The sequence below is a fragment of the Sinocyclocheilus grahami genome, unplaced genomic scaffold (genome assembly GCF_001515645.1).
Source record: "Sinocyclocheilus grahami isolate Dianchi unplaced genomic scaffold, SAMN03320097.WGS_v1.1 scaffold284.1, whole genome shotgun sequence".
In the NCBI taxonomy this organism is placed as follows: Eukaryota; Metazoa; Chordata; class Actinopteri; order Cypriniformes; family Cyprinidae; genus Sinocyclocheilus; species Sinocyclocheilus grahami.
The window spans coordinates 838,781-855,063 of NW_015505463.1; the positions used below are offsets into that span (position 1 = coordinate 838,781).

Consider the following 16,283-nt stretch of genomic DNA (forward strand, 5'->3'; position numbering starts at 1 on the left):
CTCATTTTGTCTCTCATAGTTGAGGTATACCTATGATGAAAATTACATGCCTCTCTCATCTTTTTAAGTGGGAGAACTTGCACAATTGGTGGCTGACTAAATACTTTTTTGCCCCACTGTATATATATATATATACTGTATATATATATATATATATATATATATATATATGTATACCTTTTCCTTATATATGTTTTTTGTTTCAAAATATTGTTTCCCTCGTTGCATAATTCATGTTAAATAACATTTAGTGAATTAGTTTTGCCCTCATAATAAATAAAAAATCAAGTATAATTTTTAATTTGTATTCATTATTTTCATTGAGCACTAGAGGGCTGTGTTTGTTTACTTATTGTCAACATCGAGTCTACCCTTAGTTCTTTTATTTCATGTATAATCCATTTTACCAGGTCAGATTAATAATGTTTCAAATGCTCAACAATAATTAAAAAAAACAAAGATATTATAGAGTCTCCTTTATTCATTAAGAAAATAATGAGATTTTTGTCGGATTCTTTTTGTTTGAGCAAAAGAACTGTATTCAAATCATCCACATTTTCGAATTTTCTCAATCCCCTGAATGTTATTATTAAATGGGTGAAAAGCAAATACAGCCGAGATCTGATATCTGGCTCAGAATTCCATAAAACTTATCATTATGAAATTGCAAACATCAGAAGCGAGACATTCCAGCAGGAAAGATAACATAACACCGCTGTCCTCATCAGAAGTGAAGCCATCTCTTGCCATGGCTTTATCAGACCTCAGAGGAGGGAAGCAGTTAGTGAGAGACTGAGTGAGTCATTAAGTCTGCAATAATTAGCTGCTCATTTCTTAAATTTTTCATGCTGTGTAATTACGCTTCTGTGGAGCTGGTGGAGGCTGGTGCTTGTTTTTCAAATAAATGCTCATTGGTTGATGGAAACTCAATTTAGTGCTGGAGAGGATGCTGCTTGACCTGACACTTGTGTGGTGGGTTAATGAACAGCTTCTTTGAGACACTTAGAGAGATACTTGCAGTCCATCTAATGGCTGCTCGGCTGACACTCATCATTTTGTCCCCTTTGTATCCTGCAGATCATCTTCCCTCTGTGACAAGCCACCCAAACCTGTCCTGATTTCTTGCTGGCTGCTGTGAAGACGACAGGAACTTTGCTTTCAGAAGAGGCTTCTGAGGGGCACTGGTTCTGTCTGAGAGAATATCATATGAACTGAACATTTAAAACATTACACTACTGTTTTACTCAAAGTGTTTATTTAAGGTAATGAATACGCCACAGACTATACAAGACAGGTGTTCTTATGTAACTTCTCCCCCGTCCATAGGAGTTGGTTGGTCAAAGAACCTGTTGTTGATTATTAATTTAATGCATTTGATGGGAGGGAAACTTATATATTATTTATAAACAATCACACATTAATATTTACAATATAAAATGTTCCTATTATATAATTTTATATATGTATGTTACTTTCATATTATGTTTAACGGCTATAAATATATGTAAATGTATTTATAAGTCTGTGTGTGTGTGTGTGTGTGTGTGTGTGTGTACATATATAGAATTATTATTATAAAATTCTATATGAGCAAGTGATTCTTTCAGTTTGATGTTTAAGCAAGTTTGTTTTTAAAAGTCTATATGTAAATGTAAATGATTATGAAATACAATATATATTTTTATAAATATAATTATTATTATAAAATTCCATCAAACAAACACACACTAAATAATATTTATAAATACATTTATATATATTTATATGGTGCAATTGAATATAATATGAAAGTAACACATGCATACATATTTTAAGCAAGTTTGTGTCTTTATAGAAATGTAAATGATTATAGTAATTGTTATTATCAAATGATCTGCTCTAGTGATTATATAGTTTAATTTTCAAGCAATTTTGAGTTTTAAAAGGTCTCTGACACAGCAGTTTCCTTGGAGAGGAGAATTCCTCTATTAATATTTGCCATAAAAGTTATCCAGAGTTCTTCTTTTTAATTTCTTGGCATTTTCTGTCCTCCTCATCCCGCTTCATTCTGTTATGCTGGCGTTCGCTTAAAGATGTGAAGGTTTTGTCTAAAAATGGATTTGAAGAGAGTGGGTGGAATGGAAGTGGAGTCGTTAAGCAATATTATAAAGCTTAATGGCAACACACGAAAGCTATACAGTGCAATTACAAAGATAAGCAACTCCTCATCAGAACAAATAAAGCGTTGTAGGCAGGGAAGAGGCAGTAGAGGCAGATTTTTCAGAGACCCCTAATTACCTCACAATGACGCACAACAACTCAGACTGCGGACCCTGGTATGTGCGGACAGCCTTTCTAACAATTTTGTGAATATATATTACTGATGTTTTTTGCCCCAAGCAGAAAAGAGTGTATGTAGAAAAGCTTTCACTTTCTGTTTTTGAACTTAAATGAAGACAATTATGTAGAACAAATAAAGCCAATGCAATATGCATGTGACAACGTCAGAACAAAGCAAGACAAATGTCAGTCCCATTAAAATCAGCAATGCTTGTTCATTCTTCAAGGGCTACACTGCTGTTCTGATGCATCAGAAGCAAATGGAAGGGTTAAATTATTCATCAACTTAAACAGAAAACATGAAAAAAAAAATGAAAATACAAATGATTACATAAGAGCTCAAGATCCCCCACCAAATCTGCAGGAACAGAATGTTGCACTGTGTTATTTAAAGAAACATATCGTACCCTTTGCTTTGCTGTGTACTTTTTCCCTTTAATCTTCTCCTTAGGTATGACAGGCCAAATACAGACTTTGCAATCAAACAAGCTCCTTCACATCTGCTCCTCTTGTTTGGCTCTTATTTATCATTCTTTGCCTCATCTAGACCCTGAAACACTCGAATTGCTCTTTTGCTTTGTGCTTGACCATCTCATTTGCTTTCTAGAGAGTGTTTCTGATAGAGGTGATAAAGGTCGAATAGTCTCTTGCTGCTGTAACTACAGCTTGCATAATAATAGCTATAGTGATTCTAATCCTGAGTACAACACTCTTCTTTGAAAGATCTTGAGGGAATCGTCTTGTAGGATGCCCAGGACAGTGATGGATGCAGGAAACACTAACAGGCAAAGCTTCTGCTGTTAGCCTAATGACTGATGCAATCAGTGGACTGGAGTGTGACCCTCACTGACGCATGAGATAATCTTTGCTGCACAATGAAGTGACCTGATTCTGTGTCTCTCACCATGCTGACATCTAACATTACCCACTGGCCACTTCACAGCTTGATTAACTGACTCAAGTCCCATTTATCGGCTCCATTTTGGGGGTTTTAGGATCTGAAGGCTGTCTGAAGCGCAACTGTTTGGCTTGTGTTTTGGATCCGAGTGTTGACTCCTCACATAATGGGGAGTCTGTACTGTGTGTTGACAAATGAGGGTCTGGCACTAACAAGGGACCTCCGAGTAATTGACAATTCAGATGCAGATCTTTCCTCTCTCTGGGTTACCGAGCCCCCTATTGCTATGCTGAAGCTCTGAAACTGCATTTTTTTATTATAATTTATAATCCAGGTTTGATTAAGCAATATTACAGGAGCAGTGGTTACACAGTGGTGTTTCGTTATTGAATGAATCAGCGTTTTTGAATGGCTTGTTCAGGGAATGATTCAATTATTCACTCATAAAGACAGAGGGCCTATCCCAATACTTATACTTGCAGTCCTTGCACTTGACCAGTTGTTTACTTACATGATGTATTTCACATATATTCAATTGATGTAAACAGATCGTAAGTGTACACAGAACTTTTGATTATCCAATGGGACCCACTTACATCATAGTGTTGTAAAATTGCAAGTAAAGTTTTTACAGAGTGTTATTTAGATATTTTGATTTTCATTACTTTAAAATAAACTTCTAAATATCTGTTCAGTAGTCCCTAGGTAACATATAACACAATTTAGTAAATGTGATGCTTCTAATTAAGTAAAAAAAAAAGAAAGAAAAAGTTGCAGACATTGTACAAAAGACACATACTCATCTCTGCACCAATAAAATGTTTTACTACCAACTTACACTAGAAATCTCAACATTTCAAAATTTTCACATGAGTTCCTGAATGTAATGAATGGTGGGATACACTCAGCCTGAAACAGGCCCAATCAATTTTTTCATTCCTGATTAAATCAGTGTTTTGAATGAATTGGTTGAATGAGCGATTCAATGACTTACTTACATTATCTCACAGAAGTGAGTAGACCCCTCACACTTTTGTAAATATTTTATTATATCTTTTCATGTGACAACGCTGAAGAAATGACACTTTGCTACAATGTAAAGTAGTGAGTGTACAGCTTGTATAACAGTGTAAATTTGCTGTCCCCTCAAAATAACTCAACCCACAGTCATTAATGTCTAAACCGCTGGCCACAAAAGTGAGTACACCCCTAAGTGAAAATGTCCAAATTGGGCGAGCAGGTGTGTTAAATTCGGTGTTATCGCTCTCACGCTCTCATACTGGTCACTGGAAGTTCAACATGGCACCTCATGGCAAAGAACTCTCTGAGGATCTGAAAAAAAGAATTGTTGCTCTACATAAAGATGGCGTAGGCTATAAGAAGATTGCCAAGACCCTGAAACTGAGCTGCAGCACGGTGGCCAAGACCATACAGCGGTTTAACAGGACAGGTTCCACTCAGAAGAGGCCTCGCCATGGTGGACCAAAGAAGTTGAGTGCACGTGCTCAGCATCATATCCAGAGGTTGTATTTGAGAAATAGACGTATGAGTGCTGCCAGCATTGCTGGGGGGTCAGCCTGTCAGTGCTCAGACCATACGCCGCACACTGCATCAAATTGGTCTGCATGGCTGTCGTCCCAGAAGGAAGCGTCTTCTAAAGATGATGCAGAAGAAAGGCCACAAACAGTTTGTTGAAGACAAGCACAAACAGTTTGTTGAAGACTAAGGACAGGGATTACTGGAACCATGTCCTGTGGTCTGATGAGACCAAGATAAACTTGTTTGGTTCAGATGGTGTCAAGCGTGTGAGGAATACAAAGACAAGTGTGTCTTGTCTACAGTCAAGCATGGTGGTGGGAGTGTCATGGTCTGGGGCTGCATGAGTGCTGCCGGCACTGGGGAGCTACATGAGGGAACCATGAATGCCAACATGTACTGTGACATACTGAAGCAGAGCTTCATCCCCTCCCTTCGGAGACTGGGCCGCAGGGCAGTATTCCAACATTATAACGACCCCAAATACAGCTCCAAGACGACCACTGCCTTGCTAAAGAAGCTGAGGTGTGGCGGCAACCTGGTGAGGAGTACAAAGACAAGTGTGTCTTGCCAACAGTCAAGCATGGTGGTGGGAGTGTCAGTGTCTGGGGCTGCATGAGTGCTGCCGGCACTGGGGAGCTACAGTCCAATGAGGGAACCATGAATGCCAACATGTACTGTGACATACTGAAGCAGAGCTTCAGAGACTGGGCCGCAGGGCAGTATTCCAACATTATAACGACCCCAAATACAGCTCCAAGACGACCACTGCCTTGCTAAAGAAGCTGAGGGTAAAGGTGATGGACTAGCCAAGCATGTCTCCAGACCTAAACCCTATTGAGCATCTGTGGGGCATCCTCAAACAGAAGGAGGAGGAGCGCAAGTTCTCTAACATCCCAGCTCCGTGATGTCGTCATGGAGGAGTGGAAGAGGACTCCAGTGGCAACCTGTGAAGCTCTGGTGAGCTCCATGCCCAATAGGGTTAAGGCAGTGCCCAATTTGGACATTTTCACTTAGGGGTGTACTCACTTTTGTGGCCAGCGGTTTAGACATTAATGGCTGTGGGTTGAGTTATTTTGAGGGGACAGCAAATTTACACTGTTATACAAGCTGTACAAGCTGTACACTCACTTATTTACCTTGTAGCAAAGTGTAATTTCTTCAGTGTTGTCACATGAAAAGATATAATAAAATATTTACAAAAATGTGAGGGGTGTACTCACTTCTGTGAGATACTGTATATAAACACTTGTCGCCACCTACTGGCATAATGATGCAACCTGAAGAAAGCATAACTGAAAAATCACCACTATTAATGCACAGACCTATGTTATGATATAGTTTATAATACTATTTTTATTCATTTTTGTTCTTCTTTCAATCTATTTTTAAGCATTCAGATCATCATAACAACTGCTGATGACTGGCTGGAGAGTCTTATGAACAAACTATCATGGTAGGTAAATGTGACTTGAATCCACCAAGCTGATGTGATACAAGTATGTCAGGTCTTAATTCACTTATAATTTTTCAACTTTAGAGAGGCAATAAGGCTGTAATGAACTTAACTTGATCACCTGAGGGAAGAGGGAAATCACACACCCACACAAAATCAATTCCAACGCAGGGTCTTTCCGGCTCAAGTAATTTGACTCTCTCAGAAGGATTCATAAAGTAGGAAAAGGGTGGGAGGTCATTGACATGCCAGCCAAAGGAGAAAACAAACATCTTTGAAGCAAAACAAATGTGCCAGGATCTTAGAGTTCGGAAGAATACTTAGATAAGTTCCGATCTCTCCCACACAACACTCCTGCATCGTCCCAAAGCCCATCTTCCTCTTCACTGCATATACAAACAACCTCCTTCAGTGGCTCAGGAAGCTTTTTTAATAGGAGGCCAATAATCTTAATGGGAACTTAAAGGTGAGAGTTTATTATTAAAAGATGTCAAACTTCCTTTGTTGTGGCTGTTTGGCAAGAGATATATTATTTCCTCAACTTAAATTAGAGCCAAACCTTATTAGAAGGTGGCAAGCCTTCGCCACATTGAAAGATTACAGCAAACTACAATTTACAAACTGTCAAGTGAAGTCTGCATGCACAACAGTAGCAATGCTTATGTGCAGTTTACTGCAAGTGCCAGTGTGTATTTTAGGCTATGTTCCCTTCAGCCATTCTCACACTTGTTCTGGATTTGACACCCTATGGCAATCCTGTCCTATCCAGTAATCATCTTTTCAAAAATGGTCTACACTGTTTTGACAGGAATGACACCCTCAGGACCTTATTTGTAGCAGTGTGGAGAAATGTTATGTGAAGAATGACTGTGAAAAGTGAAATATTTTGCTGGTGTTAAACAATTGACATGCGTCCTTATGCATATGAACTATCTGCCTGCACAAAATTTAATATTTTTTCTTGGAAGAAGATGAAAATAGAGCTCATTTGACGTGAGTGGTGAGCAAAACTACCCCGTCAGTGGTCGTATTAATAAACAGGTAACCGTGCTGAGGGAAAAGTTTCTGACAGGCAATAATACAAGTGGTGATTGGAGTGATATGACTCATGCAGCCCACAGAGCAGTCAGACGGACCTGGTTTGATTCCTGCCTCTAACCGACAAAGGATCTTCATGAAGCAACTAAGACCGGATCAAAGTGAGGCTTGGCTTTGCATTAACCAGCAGGAAACAACAAAATAACACGTTCTGTGCCTAAAATAGAATTATTCAACAAAAATGGACAAGCATCTTCTACAGCAGCCATCTAAATGAATTTGTTGGCCATTGAAAATGAATTAACTAGCTCCATTCTTGTGCGTAGGACATTTAAGAAAAATAGCTTTTTTTTTTGTCCTGGTCTTTTGGAGGTTTTCTTTTTGGCAAGTAACTGATGTTCCTTTGGACATTCAATAAAGGCTGTGCCTGCTACACAAAAAGCTGACAAACTTGAGATGAATGCAAGTACACCAGCTGGTATAGAGGGACACTTAAGCTTCACCATCTTTATCACAATGTGTACATTCTTCCTTTACAGAAAATAAGCATTATGCTCATGCTAAACTTATATGCCCTCAGTCCACTGTTTCTGTTATGTGAATACAGATAAAGTGGGCCTCTTTCAAATAATTTGTCATTGGAATTCTTTTAAAATATATTAAAAATGGCTACATTAATGGCAGAGCAGGGCAAGTTGTCACATGGGGAATTATATGAAAGTGCTTTTGTAATGCTTTTTTTTATGTTGGATTCTAATAATTTAATATACTAATTAAACTTATTCCCATAATACTTTACTAAAGCTGTTGGTCGAACACAGTAAAATCACATTAGCATAGATTTAGATTAGGTTTATTTTAACCGAAAGCGTGAAATATGTTCGACAACAGTATTTTCATAAATTGCAAATGGTCACATATGTTTCAAATGTCACACTTTGCTGTTTTGGGTATGTTGAAAATACCTAAACCAGATCCATCCTTATACTTTTTCTCCCAGTACTTTTCAGCCGGCCAGGCTGGGAGACCAGCTAAAATCCGCTAAGACCAGAAAACCAGCCTATAGTGGTTTCATGCTTATGCTTGTGTATGTGTTTTCTAATTTTGCCATTTAAATGTAGTAGAAAAGCTTCAAATATATGTAAACAGATATAAACAGTGTTACAACTAGCCACATCTCCCCATTTCCAAAGTAGAATCTGGAATTTCATACAGGTCTTTTTTATGTAACCAACGTGACTACAAAACATCTACTAAAACAATCAAAAAGCAGAATTACATATATAATAATTTCCAGCCTAAGACATGTTTTCGTCCCTTCAGACGTCTTTCTGTCTTGTTTTGGACATAAACTCGCCAGCTTTACGCAATGAGTCATCGTCGTCGTCCTTATTACGCATGGACAAAAATCAATGTGTAAGGTGGAGCAAAAGAGGATCGAAGTGAGTGGTGTTTCAGTGGAGCAGATATAAGGTGATTGGACCGCGGGAAGCTAGTGTTCACTTGAATCTCAGTGCAGAGGACGCGTTCAGTCTTGGCTGTCTGTGACCATGGAGAGCTCCAAACTCTGGACCACAGCGATGGCATGCGCTGTGCTGGTGTCTTGCATTCAGGGTGCCGAAATGGACTTTGACAACGAATCCGACTTAGAAACAAGAGCTCTGAGAGAGTTTTACCCAAAGGACCCGAATCTGACCAACGAGAAGCAGCTCGTAAGTATTGCGTAATTCTCGACGCATACAAAACAAATGATGTTCCCTTCTTTAAAAAGATTTGAATGATACTTACTTAGTTGACGTGAACATGTTCACAGCTCGGGGCTTTACATGACGTTCTGGAGAAACTGCAGAGTAAACGCATCTCACTTTGGGAAAAGAAGTTTGGGCGCGTTCCTACAGTGAGTAGCACAAACCAGATTTGTGTGTTTCATTTAAAATAGTGTAAAATACTGAAATGCCTAGATTGAAATCACACATTTACTATTTACATTTACTATTAACTAAACGCTGACAGTGTGTTATTTAACATTTACACTTTGCTTTCACATCAGTGCGACGTTGGGGAGCAATGCGCCATCAGGAAAGGATCAAGAATCGGCAAAATGTGTGACTGTCCGCGTGGAGCGTTTTGCAATTACTTTTTGCTGAAATGTTTGTAAATGAATTGTGAATTGGAAATATACACATGATATTACAGATATTTATACATTACGTGATTTCTATTTTTATGATTATGAAGTGTTATGAGAAGAACAGATGGATTTGAAAGATTGTTTAATTATTAGCTGCGCCTGATGTGTAATTAAATTTAAATAAATTGTGTGGACTTTTGTTTTCTAAGGCAGTCTGTGTGTTTCCTCTAATTAGTATAATAAATGTTTTGTTGTGGCATATAAATATTCTGCACTGTAAAAGAAAAAAGAAAAAAAAGCTACTCACCAAAATAAAGAAAAGCTTGTTTAATTGCTGCCTTCAAAGTAATATCAAAGTGGCAACCTGCAGTAAAAAAAATAATAAAACTGCACTTTTTTCAACCACTTTGAAGATTAAGAAAACTTGAGTCCAAATCAAGCAACTGAACATTCAAAATGAAATAGAAATGACTAAACATATTGTAAAATGTTAAAAGATTCATTTATACATTGATGAAAACAAGTTAAATTATCATAAACATACTGCTATTGCTGGTTGTAACACAAATACATAATTAGGATTATGCCTACTAGACGTTTACACTGTTCACTTAGATATTAAAAGATATCAAGAAGAAAGCAAAGCCAAATTTGTGTATTTAATCTATTCTTTCTGAAATTACTTTAGCATTCCAAGTCTTCTTTTCAATGTAGTAACTGGAATGAGATGTGAGACAAATGTAAGAGAATTAAAAGAAACAGAAAATCAAGGTGATGAGTTTAATAAAGCATTCCCTGAAACTCCATCATTACAAAAATATAATGAAGCAGCTTCAGGGAATGTGTTTTATAAAAGTGTTCAGTTCCTCGTAATTCTCTTCAATGTGTCTCACATCTCATTCCATCTGCATGCATGATGTCAACAGCTTAGATGTAACAAGGGTTCAAGATATGTGACATTCCTGTATTACAAAAAAAACTCTGACTCATAGGAGAGAATGAGGAAAAGTGCAGTTAGTACAGGCTGTCCCATGATTAGCTCTGCCTGAGAGGATGAGGCCAGCTTGCAGCCAAGCAGAAAAACACACCCAAATTCTCTCAAATGTCAATCAAAGCCGGCACTCAAACGGGCGCTTTCACTCCTTGTTAGATTCATTTACAATTGTTAACTTTTTAAACTGCCAGCAGGAGTGGGGAACGATGGGAAATGCGTGTCTGCTGTTGCTTGCTGGCACTGAGAAACAGGTCAAACACATCTCTGCATAGAAGTTAATGGGTCCAATTTTATATTACACCAATCAAACCATTGTGCACCTTCAAGCCATTTAATATTCAGATATCATAAGGATTTTTCATCGCATTGCATTCAGGTTGCTGGAGAGGAAACAAATTGATTATGTCATGTAAATATGAGCAAAGCAGTGTGTGATGTGTAATAAAACTGTCATTTGCTTTGGGTAATAATTCGAAAAGCTCTTTTACAAGAGATTTAAACATGACCACTGACTGAGGTTATGTAAACACTTTTATACTCAAATGAATTTGATTGATAGTGAATATATCCGAATGATTGTTACACAAGACAAATTTAGGCTGATTCTAATGATATGCCTATAGTGTTTACAAAAATATCACTTTGTGAGTGAACATTTTCATGCCCTATAAATGGGAATTGATAGAACAAAGCAAACAAATAAGTAAATAATATGTGACTCTGGAGCACAAAAGCAGTCTCAAGTCGCTGGGGTATATTTGTAGCAATAGCCAAAAATACATTGTATGGGTCAAAATTATCGATTTTTCTTTTATGGCAAAAATCATTAGGATATCAAGTTAAGATCATGTTCCACGAAGATATTTAGTAAATTTCTTACTGTAAATATATCAAAACTTCATTTTTGATTAGTAATATACATTGCTAAGAACTTCATTTGGACAACTTTAAAGGCGATTTTCTCAGTATTTTTATTTTTTTGCACCCTCAGATTCCAGATTTTAAAATAGTTGTATCTCCAACCATCTTTTCAAATATAATGTGGCTTTGATATAATTTCTACAGCAAAGTCCATCTTGAATGTTTACTTCTAGTTAGTGTTTGATAAAAACAGTTAACAGCAATATATGCTGTCTATTTTGACAACTGACTGAGGAAATCACTCCCTCTTACTGTTAGACAGAAAGAGAAGTAAAAAGAAAGAAAGAAAGAAAGAAAAACCTCAATAAAAACTGTGATTAAAACATATATGTGGACACTTGTTAAACATTTACATTTTCATATGCAACAAAAAATGTGTAAATCCATAAGTATTTATCATAAGGTCAATTCGTGAAAATAGGCAATTCCAAACTGTTTTAACTGGCTTATGTCTTCGCAACATTTTAATAAATTTTTTTTTTGGTCATGAGGTTCTTGGGATGATGTGTGCCAAGTTTGATTTCAAACCAAGAGCCTTGGAAGAGTTTTTCCATTTAAACTGGTGAACAATTCACCTAGGGGTAAACTGTAAATCTACAATCCTTTGACTTATAGTTACAGAATTATAAACTAAAAAAGCAGTTGTAGTTATTACAATGCCATATAGCGGCCAATTTGGAACCACCCCATCAAGTGTGAGATTTCTAGAGATTCAAGATTTTTTATTTTTTTAAATGCCGCTACCAAACAAAACAGTACGGATAGACAGAACGTCACATCTTTTTATGAAATCAGAATATAACCCAAGTTAAACCTCAATTAAAGCTAGCTTTTTCTAACATTAGACTGAGATACATTTAACCAGACACTTACACTTCATTGATACTTCTGCTTGAACATTTAACCCTGGTTTGAAACAGATGGCAGTTTTTATTTGATATTCAAAGAATATGCCTAAAGGTCCACAACAACAGCAACAAACATTACCAAACCTCATCACAGAAAGTGGTTATGACATGTATTAATAAATAAAAACTGTCCAATATATGTGAAGCAAGGGAAAAAAATTTAAAAGTGTCATGAAATTTAGATATTAAGCTAACAATGAGATCTTATTTCTTTACTGTATTATTATTTACTGTAATGTTTTCTTTTAACAATCAAAACGGAGTATAACATTACAATTTTGTTACCATTCATGTATTAATCCAAGATTTATTTTTGTGATTATTATCTGTTTGAATATTGGACATAGACAATCACAACCACAGATTCAACTGCAGACTGTATATTCTCAATGTAATGTTTTAGAAATAAACTAAAGAAAAGTTATTGACAATTGACATTTATCAATTAAAATAGCAGCTTTTGAAACCACCAACATTTTTCAAGGTCAGACTGAACTATAACCACAGTTATGGATGTTCAACAACCATGAAGATCTAAACCATCTAAACTTCAAAACCACAAACAAGACTCTAAAGCAACAGCGGAAGCATTTTACAAGGCGCAAAACTCCTTTTTTGATCACTTTTACAAACTACTGTATTCCTACCAGTCCTTCTCCACAGTGCTATTCTGAATGAGAATGACTGCAACAAATGAAACTCTTTGGAAACGATTTCACAGTTGCCACAGGTGAATCTACAACCTTATGTCATTGTGGCATATGAATGAAGCTCTACTGGTCTTCCTGAAAGGGGTAGCTGAGAGCCGGAGGGAAAACCTGGCTCCTGGACTGTTCATCCAGCAGAACCAAATCGTCAACGTCTTGTCCTTGGAACCTGCGGCGGCAAACTTTCACTGTAACTTTTTGCCCTTGAAACACTTTGAGTGCTTCCTTGGAGGCCATAGCCCTGGCGGCACACTCATCGCGCCCGTAGCCTGTACCCATGTAGACGGTGCAGCAGCGCAGTTCACACACCTGGCCTTCTTTCTGGGTACGTCCCATAGGCAGGTCAGGAATGTCTTTGAGTGGAACAAACACACAAGCAAGACTGGCCTTACATGACTCCACACAACTGCGCAAGATTTCAAAGTGTTCCAAGTTGGGGCCAAAGCCACCAGCAGACACAAGCTTCCAAGCAACTGCCTTATAGAGTCGATTAAAAAAGGGCTGGTGTTCTGCAGGAGCCCCCGGCGGAGGGCCCGATTTGAAAGTACTGGCAGCTGGACGGCCAACACTCTTCGCATGAGCTTTAACGTCTGTATCGTTGGGTTTAGCCTTCTTACTCTGGGAATCATCAGCATCCACTGCTACAAAATACAGTTAAAGAGCTCAGTGTAAATCAGTGATCAAACATTCTGTATTACTCTACTGTTCAAAAATTTGAGGTCAATTTGAAATTCATGCTTTTATTCAGTAAGGACACATTAAACTGATCAAAAGTGACGTTCAGTTCATTACAAAATATTTATATTTGAAATAAATGGTATTCCTTTGAACTATCTGTTAAAAAAAACCACGTTTTCCACAAAAATATTAAGCAGCACACCTGTTTTAAACATTGATAATAATAAGAAAATGGAAATGGTATAATATTTCACAATATTCAGTTTTTAGTGTATTTTTTAGGTAGGTAGCTTTTTTATTGTCATTCAGCTGTACATACAGAATGCACATATGAACGAAATTCCGTTCCACTGGCTCATAAATACTGCACTAAACTAAACACGTACCATAAAATCAGTATAAAAATATATATATAATAAAAACTGCAACAGTGTTAATTTAAAAGAATATAGCACTAAAAGGAATGACAGCAGCATATAAATATTAAATAATGCACATAGTAATTAGCAGCATCTAAAACAAAATTATTGCACTTATTAAGCAGCAGCATATAGTACAATTATTGCACATCATAAAAAGTACTATTATTTCAATGTCCACATCTAGTACACATAAGACTCACTACAAAAAGATTCAGTGAAATAAAATGGTGAAGAGGTTATTTTTGAGTTCAGATAAAAGTGTATTTATATCAAACGTTCACTTTCACTTCACTTTTGATTAAGATACTTCTTTTAAAAGCATTGTAAAAAAACTTGCTAACCCCAAACCTTTGAACGGTTGTGTACACTAATTCAATGACACACATTAAAGATAGCCCATTTACCTGAAACTGCAGGTCTTTTTGTTTTCCCCATGATTTCATCTCTAGTCTTTCGCACAGGGGCTTCAATCACAGTGATTCCTTCTGCCATCTCATTTACCTTGTCCATTACAGGCTGTGGATATCTGCATTAGGGCCAATAACAAATAATAGTGTTCTCAGTAAAAAAAGAAAAATCATTTGAAAAACCAAGTCTAAAACTTATCTGTCTAACGATCAATCAAGTCTATCTATCAAGTCTAAAATGTATCAGAAGTGTGGTGTGACTATTCTTTGGTGGACGTTTTTCAAATATTAACATACTAATAACAAATAAAACAAACTGTTTCATCGTTTTAACCTTTATTATAAGGACAGTTCTTTGAGCTTTATATTTGTCATTTTATGTATGCATTGTCCACTACCTTTCAAAAATTTGGGGTCAGAAAGATTTTTTAAAGAAGTCACCAAGGCTACATTTATTTGATATCATTCAAATAAATTATTTGAAATTATTAAAATAATTTACATTTGAATGTATTTTAAAATGTAATTTAATCCTGTGATGATAAAGCTGTTTTTTCAGCAGCCATTACGTCTTATTTTTACTATCAATGTTAAAAACGGTTGTGCTGTTTAATATTTTTTTTGTGAAAACTGATTCTTTGAAGAATATATTCAAAAGGAATTTAAATGAAATAGAAATATTTTGTAACATTATAAATGTATTTATTGTCACTTTTGATCAATTTAATGTGTTTTTGCTGAATGAAAGTATTGATTTCTTTAAAGGGGTCATATGATGTTGCTAAAAAGAACATTATTTGGTGTAATGAAATGTTTATGCGGTTTAAAGTTCAAAAAACACATTCTTTTCCACATACTGTACATTATTGTTTCTCCTCTATGCCCCGCCAAACATTCTGACCCCAGACTTTCAAACGGTAGTGTTCAAAATAAAAAAGATTCAGCAAAAAATTAGATACATGACATTCACCCGCAAACAACTGAAATAAGAAGTGCATTTTGTGTTCAAAAAAAAAAAAAAAAAGAACCAAATCCAAAAATAACAATTACCGACAGCCTAAAAACACGTGGTTGGCCCAAACCATGGACCGAGACAGAAGTCTGTCTAAAGTAGGACTTGGGATCCCAGGTTGGATGGAAGGAAAGTCCTCCATATTGCGCAGGACAAACTCTCTTCTGGCATGCCACTGTTTATTTGTCTCACAGTGTCCTCTTAAAGATTCCACCCAGTTCTCCAGGTGTGGATTCTGACTGAGGAACTCGGAGACGATATCTCCTCCTCTCCCCGCCGCCATCACTGAAAACCAAAAGTCAGTTTGAGAAGTTCATAAAAAAGAAGGTGTCCCACACAGCAGGTTCATGGCCTAAGGACTGAAATTGTAGACATGTTTCCCAGCGACAGACAGACAAACAAACAAACAGTTCAACTGTAGTTGGCAAGGTATTTAATGCTGCAGACTGGACAGTTTAAACATAATCATAAGTATGTATTTTAATTTTACATTAGAGTTCTCAGTGTTGAGTTAATTGTAGTTTTAGGCTTGTTTTCATTCGACTTCGCCCAGATTATTATTATAAGTTATCACGTTATAATTACCAAAGCATTTTAGTAATGCATTAAAATGACCACTGTGCTCGCCCTGCAGGCATTAACATAACTCTAATCTTAACTTCAATGAGTCGAATCAGTCGCTATAGGTGGAAGCAACACATGTAATATAAATGAAACAGCAAAACACACCAAAAACTCTACAGCAGATCGTGAAGAGAAAGCAAGCTCTGTTCACCTCTAAATATATTCTCTGCAGATGAGTCCTCATCAGCTGTATGTGGTAAAAAATATTATGTGAAATATAAGTGCAGTGGAG

The 16,283-nt window shown here is 36.6% G+C and overlaps 2 protein-coding genes across 3 annotated transcripts; one reads left to right on the forward strand and one right to left on the reverse strand.

Annotated features, from left to right (window-relative positions):
- Positions 1-8,689: 8,689 nt before the first annotated feature.
- LOC107600483 (cocaine- and amphetamine-regulated transcript protein-like) lies at positions 8,690-9,567 on the forward strand. Its single transcript, XM_016292390.1, has 3 exons — positions 8,690-8,959; positions 9,061-9,144; positions 9,298-9,567. Exons 1-3 carry the CDS (start codon positions 8,798-8,800, stop codon positions 9,403-9,405), a joined length of 354 nt encoding a protein of 117 aa, XP_016147876.1. The 5' UTR covers positions 8,690-8,797; the 3' UTR covers positions 9,406-9,567.
- Positions 9,568-12,482: 2,915 nt separating this feature from the next.
- On the reverse strand, positions 12,483-16,279 carry LOC107600463 (protein CDKN2AIP homolog A-like). Of its 2 annotated transcripts, none has more exons than XM_016292369.1 (4): positions 16,203-16,279; positions 15,466-15,712; positions 14,413-14,534; positions 12,483-13,546 (listed from the first exon to the last, which is right to left on the reverse strand). In XM_016292369.1, exons 2-4 carry the CDS (start codon positions 15,708-15,710, stop codon positions 12,975-12,977), a joined length of 939 nt encoding a protein of 312 aa, XP_016147855.1. In that variant the 5' UTR covers positions 15,711-15,712; positions 16,203-16,279; the 3' UTR covers positions 12,483-12,974. The 2 variants fall into 2 exon arrangements, with proteins under 2 accessions (XP_016147855.1, XP_016147854.1); XM_016292368.1 differs by having other exon boundaries at positions 12,483-13,549.
- Between the last annotated feature and the right edge of the window lie 4 nt (positions 16,280-16,283).